A 9230-nucleotide genomic window follows, 5' to 3' on the forward strand; every position below is an offset into this window, starting at 1 on the left:
ATATAAATATAGGGCGTCCCCCAAAAATGTAGAGAGGCCAGACTCCCGATGGAAATGAACGATTCCCATTGGAACATAAACGCACTTTAACAGCTGACAACTCACTTAATTCCCTTTTCAGGTTTAATTTATTTGAAGCAATGGGTGAAGCCAGACTAAGCTTTGAACAAAAAGAACTTACCCACCAGACTTTTTAGGGGGATAAAGGATGACGTTTACGGCACGAAACCGGCAGCAGTCGAGGAATCGAGGGCAGGTATTGAGAGAAGGAGCACAAACACCGAACGAAATGGTTCTCGATGTTGGTGATTCCGCTGCGCCACAGTAGCTGTGGTCCAGGCACCGTTGCCGGTTTCGTACCGTAAACTTTTATCTTTTATGTGAGTCTAGGGGGTAAGTTATCTTTGTTCAGAGCTTAGCCTGGCTTCACCCATTATTTCGAATGTTAACCTGAAAAGAAGTGAAAATTGAGTTATCAGCTGTTAGTGCGTACATTTTTTGGGGGGGGACATCCTGTAGATCCCCATCAAAGTATATATATATATTTCATGAGTGTGTACACATATATGTAATATATTAAAGAAATTTGGTTTCTACCACAGAAATTATTCAGAAATAAATCAACGTCTCACCCTCGATGTGGGGACACTGGGGTGCTGCAGCCACATCCCAAATCAGGCTGCACCTGCCTCTCGCGCCCCCCGCCCCTCGCCCGTACACACTATGTACACTTGCTGGGAGGGGGCGGGCAAGGCTTCTCTCTACTCCACCCCCAGGCCGAGCAGACCCAGTGTTTATAGATAAGTGAGCAGGGGAGCCAGCTGGAGAAGGCAAAGCCTGAGGCCACCTTGGCCGTGGCGAAGTACATGGGGCCCCAGGCCTGGCTCGACAGCGCCCTGGGTTAACAGTGAGCCTGACTCCAGGGTCTACCCAGGGCCTCCAGGTCTTTGTAGTGTGGCCGGTCTGGGCTCTTCCTAGGATCATCTGGCTTCTGGGAGAGGGAGTAGAGTTTCCCGACCAGGGCTCAGCCCTGAGAGCATGTGTGTATCTGCTCACCGTCACACGCACACTTTCATGGAGGTCAAGCTGCAAACAAGCGTTTTAAGGGGCACGTTCACATAGTGTCTGCCTCGGGGAAGTCGGTCTGTCATTGCAGTGTGAGCGTCCCCAGGCCAAAGTGGATTTGTTCAGAAGATACGAGCGGCTGGAGGGTCAGACACGTGTTCCACACCTTGGCACAGCGTTCTCACTAACAGAACGAATGGAAGAGGCACATGGGGACCCCTTTCCTCATTCTACAGCCCTCTCCTGGCACCACAGGCGGACAGGAGAGGCGGCCGCGGTCATCAGAAGGCGCGTCAGTAGTTTTAAGGCTCGGGCTATGGGGCCAGGAGACGAGTCACACACAGCCGTACTCGTACCACACAGTCTGCTGGTCCCCACCCGGCTCTGGGGACGCCGGCATGCTTTTTGAGTTGTTCCCACGACTGAAGTCCTCAGGGGCCCGGCTGGTGCGGGGAGCCAAGTCGGGAGACCTGCCCGGGCTCTTGGCAGGGAGCCCCTCTCTGTGGGCCTGTCCTGGGGCCCCGTCACCCTCTGAGAGGCTGAGCCCCACCCGGACAGGCGCAATGGTGGCCACTTCCCCTGAGTGTTGGGGGGTTGGGGGCCTAGTCCTGACAGCTGGGGCTGGGGTTGGTGAGCGGTGGTGGGGCTGAGAGTTGCTGCCACCACCGCCTCCAGTGGCAATGGCTGGGGCCGTGGCGGATTGTGGCAGGGGAGCCAGCCTCTCCTCCTTTGGGGGAGCCAGTGAGAAGCGCCTCATGTCCAGTGGTCGGCTTCGGGGACCCGGGGCCTGATAGGAGCCACCAGCCTTTCCCACAAGTGGGGTCTTCTCCCGGGCCAGGCTGTGGGAGCTGAGGGGTATGGGGCTTTGCGGGGTGTGGCTGCCTGTTTCTCTGCCCCCTGAGGCCTCAGAACCCCCTGGCTTCAGAGGAGAGTCCTGTTTGGAGGCCTCTGGCCCGCTGGCTCGAAGCAGGTCAGCTGAGGCCAGGCTGAAGGCCCTGCTCAGGGACGCGCTCCGGCTGGCAGGCGTGTGGGAGCTTGGGGGCATTGTGGCCTGCCGGGGTCTGCCCAGAGAAAGGCTCTGGGGAGGCTGGGCCGGCCTCAGGGGGGCACTGGGTGGGGTCTCAGCGTCGGCAGGTCTCAAGTTGGGCTTCACATACTGTCCCGGCTTTAGCAGCTTCCCCTCCGAGGTGCTGACAGCCATCTTGAGGGTGGGGGCCACCAAGCTGGTGGGCATCCTGGCCCCTTCTCTCCTGGCAGGTGGGCCTGGCTGGCCTCCGATGGTTGGGAGGTCACTGGCCTTTCTGAAGTAGTCACTTAGCAGGTCATCCCGGCAACCAGGAGGGTCCTATAGAGAAGAGAGGAAGAACTGAGAGGCAGGAGTGAGGGCCAGGAGGGTCCTTGGAGGTCAGGGGTCGCCGTGATGGTGAGGGCAAAACAAACCCCACCCCCAAGCAGCACGGCTGTACGGTCTTACGGAAGCGGTGGAGGTTCAAGACTGAGAGACCACAGAGGTAAAAAAAAAAAAAAAAAATCTTGAGATTCAGTGCCCTCTACTGGAAAATTATAAATAGACCTCTTCAGCGATAAATGCATAAGCAAAGAAGGACAGCAAATACCATGGAGAACCACAGCAATGAGGATGACTAGAAAGAAAATGACAAATCCCCAGAAAGCAGGCTGGAACACATGGAAATATGTGATATAAATAACAGAGATTTCAAGATTAAGGTTCTGAAAATACTCAATGAGATGCGAGAAAATACCCACAGGCAACTCAGTGCACTCAGAAAACAAATCAATGAACAAAATGCGTACTTTACAAAAGAGATGGAAACATCAGAAAAGAACCAGTCAGAAATCCAGGAAATGAAGCATGCAATTAAAGAGATTAAAAGTGAACTACTGAGCACAGAAAACAGAACCAACCAGAGGAAAGAATTAGTGATATTGAAGACAGGAATCAAGAAATGATGCAGAAAGAAGGAGAGAAGAGACCCAAGCATAAAGAAAAATGAAAGCACTCCGGAAACCTGACTCCATCAGAAAAAGCAGCATTAGAATTACAGGCATTCGGAGGAGGGAAGAGGGAGCATGGAATGGAGAGCCTATTCAAACAAACAGTGGATGAGAACTTCCCAAATCCATGGGAAGAACTAGATCCTCGAATCCCAGAAGCACACAGAACACCTAGTTACCTCAATCCAAGAGGCCCTCTCCAAGGCCCTTGGTATTGAAGCTGTCAAGAATTAACGACAAAGAAAAATTCTCAAAGTGGCCAGGGGAAAAAAGGAAGTGACCTACAAAGGAAAACCCATCAGAATTTCATCTGACTTCTCAGTAGAAACTCTACAGGCCTGAAGAGAGTAGAACCAAATATTCAAGGGCTTGAAAGAGAGAAATTACCAGCCACGAGTAATATGTCCAGCAAAATTATCCTTTAAATATGAAGGAGAAATAAAGACGTTCCCAGACATACAGAAGCTGAGGGATTTTATCACCAGAAAACCCCCATTGCAGGAAATACTCAAGGGACTTATTCTACCTGAAACAAAGAACATAAGGTCACAACACTACGAGTAAGACCATCGAAAAACTTACAGCATAAACAGGGATAATCTGTGACAACAAAAACATAAAAGGGGAGGGGGGGGAGGTCTGAACTGGCAAAGGAAGATGAAAATCAGATGCACTCAAAAGAACAAAAACTACGTTATATATGCAACTTCATTTTTTTATAAACCTAATGATAACCACACACAAAAATCCCCAAACTAGGACATATAGCTTAAAAAAAGAGGAAACCGAGGAAAGATGAATGGAATACCACCAAAAAACCCCAGATAGAAATATAAAGGAAAAGAATCAAGGGAGGCAGAGCTACCAGGAAACAAAATATAAAATGGCTATAGGAAATCCTAATACATCACTAATTACCCTAAATGTAAATGGTCCGAATTCACCAAGAGGCACAGAATAGCAGAGTGGATCCAAAAACAAAACCCAACCATGTCACCTACAAGAGGCACATCTAAGCTACAAAGACAAAGGTAAATTCAAAGTAAAAGGGTGGAAAATGATTCTCCAAGCAAACAAGATCCACAGAAAAGCAGGTGTATCCATACTTATATCTGACAAAATATATTTCAAGGTAACAAGAGACAAAGATGGACACTTTAATGATAAAGGTAACATTACATCAAGAAAACGTAACACTTCTTAATATATATGCACTCAACCAGGAAACGCCGAAATATGTGACAACTACTCACAGAACTAAAGGGAGAAACAGATCAAAAGACAATCATAGTTGGAGGACCTTAATACTCCATTGATAGCTCTAGACCAGGGGTCCTCAAACTTTTTAAAGAGGGGGCCAGTTCACTGTCCCTCAGACCGTTGGAGGGCCAGACTATAGTTTAAAAAAAAACTATGAACAAATTCCTATGCACACTGCACATATCTTATTTTGAAGTAAAAAAACAAAACGGGAACAAATACAGTATTTGTATTTGCATGTGGCCCGTGGGCCGTAGTTTGAGGACCCCTGCTCTAGACAGATCAACCAAACAGAAAATCAATAAATAAATATCGGCCTTGCCCTAGCTGGTTTGGCTCAGTAGATAGAGCATCAGCATGCAGACTGAAGGGTTCCATTTTCAATTCTGGTCAAGGGCACATGCCCAGGTTGCGAGCTCGATCCCTAGTAGGGGGTGTGCAGGAGGCAGCCGATCAATGATTCTCTCTCATCATTGATGTTTCTGTTTCTCTTCCTCTCCCTTCCTCCCTGAAATCAATAAAAATATTAAAAAAAATAAATAAATATAGACCTTAAGTGAAACACTAGACAAAGAAACATAATTGACATTTATAGAACCTTTCATCACAGAACATCAGATTATACATTTTTCTCCAGCGGACATGGAACGTTCTCAAGGTTAGACCACATATTGGTCACAAAACTGGCATCAACAAATCATGAAATTGAAATTATACCAAGCATATTCTCTGACCACAATGCCTTGAAATTAGAAATCAAATGCAAAAAGGAAGTAAAGAAACTCACAAATAGCCTTAGCCAGTTTGGTTCAGTAGATAGAGCGTCGGCCTGCAGACTCAAGGGTTCTGGGTTCGATTCCTGTCAAGGGCAAATGACCAGGTTGCCAGCTCGATCCCCAGTGTGGGCATGCAGGAGGCAGCCCATAAATGATTCTCTCTCATCCCTGACGTTTCTATCTCTCTCTTCCTCACCCTTCCTCTCTGAAGTCACTAAAAATATATATATTTTTTAAAAGCCTCACAGATACATGGAGATTAAACAACATACTACTAAAAAATGACTGGGGCAATGAAGAAATAAAAGATGAGAACAAAATATATAAAGAGACAAATGAGAATGACAATATACCATATCAAAACGTCTGGGATGCAGCAAAAGCAGTAATACACTACATTATCACATGATCTTATCAATAGTTGCAGGAAAAAGCATTGGATCAGATACAACATCCATTTATGATTAAAACGCTCAATAAAATAGGAATAGAAGGACAGTACCTAAACATAATAAAAGCCATATGTGATAAAACGTCAGCTAATATCATACTCAATGGTGAAAAACTGAAAGCTTTTCTAAGATCAGGAACGAGACAAGAATGTCCACTCTCTCCACAAGGACATGTGCTGTAAGTTCTAGCCACAGCAATAAGGCAAGAGAAAGAAAGAAAAGGCAGGGAAGGAAGAAGTCAAATGTCACTTTTTGTGGATGACATGAAAACCCTAAAAACTCCACCAAAAAACTGTTAGAAACAATAAACAAATACAGTCAAGTTGCAGGATACAAAACCAAGGTGCAAAAATCCATTGCCTTCCTGTATATTAACAACAAAACTTCAGAAGAAAAAATGAAAACAAACAAACAAAAACAATTCCTTTTGCAATTGCAACCTTCCTCCTGATCTGAGAAAGGCCGTGGTGGGAACGAGCGAGGCGGGCCCCCAAGGGGAGTGCAAGGCTGAGCCGTGGGTGGCCACCTGCCACTGTTTCCTTCACGCTGCTCCCCCGGCTGAGCAGGTGCCCGGCTGGGCTTCCCTGGCCAGAGAACCAGTGTCCTTTCCCACCACGCTGGGCAGGCAGAGTCAGAAGCCCAGGCCTGACCCTGCTCTGGTAACTGCAGCCCCCGGCCAGCACCTCACAGCCTGGAGGGGCCTCGTGGTGTCTCCTCCACGAGAAGAGGCAAGGAAGGGAGAGCACTCGGAAGATGAGTCAGCGTTCACCGGCAGGAGGAGTCAGGCCCCGGCCGCTAGATCTGTGTCAGGCGGTGTCAGTCTCGGGGCGGCTCAGCAACCCAGGAGCCACCTGCACTTGCCAACAACTCCTGGCCCGTGAAGACATCTGGACACTCAACCTGAGAGACACCTTCTGCTGCTTTACGTGCTAGTTAGGAGTCACACATCCTGGGCGTTCGTACAGTCAGACCTGTGGTCATTAATATCAACAGGGACCACTTACCAACTGCTTCCCAGGGGCCAGGCACGATGCTAGAAACCACAGGTATAACTGGGAAAGAACAGAACAAAGACAACCCCCCAACTCATTCAATTCTCAAAGCAACCTTGCAAGGCTGTATTAAAACAACCTTTCATAGGCAAGGCAATTGAGGACAGAGGTTCAGCAGGTCCCGCATCTAGAGAGTGGCAGATCGGGGATTTGAACCCACAGCTGTCCGACTCTGCAGCCGGCTCCTCTCTGATCCTTTCTAAATCTTTGTCACCCACCTGCATGAGTCCACCCTCTCTGGCCACCCATTGGGCCCCTCTTATGACACCCCCTCCACCCCCTCCCAGCCAACCACACTCAGGGAGTGGAGGTGTTGAGTGCGGGCACTGTTGTGACTACCACTTCCTTCAGGCCTGCTTGGGGGAGGGGGGAGGCGTCAGGTTAGTTGGGGGGCACACGGGGGACACGCTGGGAAGACGGAGGAAGGTGGAGTGGATCTCAGGAGCTGAGCATCAGCTTCCACAACAACTCCTGCAGTGAGGTTGTTTGGGTCCCATTTAGGCTGAAAAAGATAAGGCATCGTCTGGGAAGCTGGTCATAATGCAGATTCTAGGGGAGCCCCACCCCAGAGCTCCTGGGGTCCAGCCTGTGTCCAGGCAGCCCAGGGGAGCATGACACCCGCCCGAGTTTGAGAACCTCAGCATCAGACTGTGAACGTAGTGAGGCAGGGCTTTTGTTTCTCTCCAGCCCCTGGCATAGCGCTTTGCAGATAGAAACAGAAATGACGGGAGGGCAGAGGCCATGCATATACTTCCTTTCAGGGCCAACCAGCAGACGAGGCACCTAGCAAGTATGTGATGGAACTTGCTGATGAGCTGGTTTACTTAGTGTTTTTGAGCAGGCATCATGCGTGCTGCCTAACATGTAGTCCTGCTCAATAAACATCGACTGAATAAGTAGTTTGTATTCTGTGTCACTGGGCTCTACTAAAGCAGGCCGTAGGATTTATATCGACTGAACAAATAGTCTGGATTTGCCGTGTCACTGGGCTCTACTAAAGCAGGCCGTAGGATTTACTATGTGGCCAGAGAAAGTTCAACTGTGTACGTTTAAGGGGAACGAGACAGAATTACCGGAGCCCTACAATCCTCCGAGGCTCTCAACTGTAACTTCATCCGTGCAGGGACCCAACAGCTCGTGGCAGGAAGTCAGACAGACTACAAGGCGCACGTGCAGCGTCAGGAACGCTACCCCGAGACACGAGGGTTTCCTACTGCCGCTGCCGTTCAGGGCCAGAGCTGCAGAGCAGCACTCAACCAGCTCGCGCTGCGGGCCAACTCCTGCTCGCCACTCTGGCCTGTGAGCGAAGGATGGTTTTCACATTTTTAAATGATTAAAAACTTTCATGGATAGACGCCTTGGCCCGCCACCTGCCCCAGCGGCAGAGTGGAGTTTGCAGCAGAGACTGCACGGCCTGAAACGTTTACCATCTGGCCCTTCCCCGAGAAACCTCTGCCAGTGAAGAGTCAGAGTCAGCGGGTGCTCCGAGCTCTGCCACACCCCGAGCGGGAGATCCTAACTCTGCATGTGGGCGCCGGCCGCCCCCTGCAGGGATGCTCCAGGGGGTGGGCACACACCTCCCACCCTCCTGCTGGCATTACGTTTCCGCCGCTCACGTCAGATGAAGAAAACAGCCTCCCAGGTCTGGGCTGGCGGCCAGCGCATGGTCATTTTCTGGCTAGGGGTTATGCCCCCCCATCTAAGCCAGCTCTGCAGCCAGGCTACGCTGCCCCAGCCTGTCCCTCTCTGTGACTTCGCTGTCAAGGTCTCTGCCTCTGGTGCCCGTCCATCTGAGGGGAGCAAGGAAAGGGGGAGCGAGGGAAGGGGGAGCGAGGGAAGGGGAAGAGAGAGCTCCGGTCACTCACAGCGGTGGGGGAGCCCCGGTTGCTTTCCTCCAGGAACTCCTCCAGGGTGACCATCTCCCTGCTCGGGGAGGCGCAGGGCCGCACCCAGGCCTGGGGCTGGGCCACACCCCTCTTCTGGATGCACTCCTGGGGGAGAGGCCCGTTCCGGGGTGGCGGGTACTCCTGGCGGCTGAGGGCAGTGCGTCCTGGGGCGCTGGCATCGCGGGGCAGAGTGGCTGTGTCCCTGCTGGGAATGAGGTCCTCACTGCTGAAGCTCTCGGGCCTGCGGTGGAGCGGGTCGGAGGAGCCTGGTGCCAGGGCGAGGGGACACAGAGGGACACGCGTCAGTCTCCCACTCTCGCTCGCCCGCCTCCCGTGGGCTCCGTGCTGCCTGCAGCTCACGGAACAGAGCCCTGCCCGGGAACCCAGGCTGGCATTGTGGATGTCAAGGACATTCTGGAATTCTTTAGAAGTTCACGCTGGCATTTAAAAACAAAATAACTTGGGAAAGAAGTGGAAAGCTTCTGCTCAAGCTTCAATTATCAACAGCTGTAAGGTATCGCACTGGATCACTCTTGAAACAGTGTAGTAGACAGACCGTATTCTGCACCATTAAACAAACTGTAAACACTGTAAAGCAGCGGTTCTCAACCTGTGGGTCACGACCCCTTTGGCGGTCGAACGACCCTTTCACAGGGGTCACCTAAGACCATCCTGCATATCAGATATTTATTTACATTACGATTTGTAACAGTAGTCACATTA

General features: G+C 50.5%; 1 protein-coding gene across 1 annotated transcript in view; it reads right to left on the reverse strand.

The window, feature by feature from the left end:
* Window positions 1-544: 544 nt before the first annotated feature.
* The window catches only part of CCDC88C (coiled-coil domain containing 88C), a 102279-nt gene continuing 93593 nt past the window's right edge, over window positions 545-9230 (reverse strand). Inside the window, exons 28-29 of the mRNA XM_014543682.1 lie at window positions 8487-8773; window positions 545-2410 (exon numbers count right to left, since the gene is read on the reverse strand). Of these exons, the coding sequence (XP_014399168.1) occupies window positions 1400-2410; window positions 8487-8773 (1298 nt within the window). The 3' untranslated portion in view covers window positions 545-1399. The remainder of the gene's footprint in view (window positions 2411-8486; window positions 8774-9230) is intronic.

This window comes from Myotis brandtii, unplaced genomic scaffold (genome assembly GCF_000412655.1).
Source record: "Myotis brandtii unplaced genomic scaffold, ASM41265v1 scaffold332, whole genome shotgun sequence".
Classification (NCBI taxonomy): domain Eukaryota; kingdom Metazoa; phylum Chordata; class Mammalia; order Chiroptera; family Vespertilionidae; genus Myotis; species Myotis brandtii.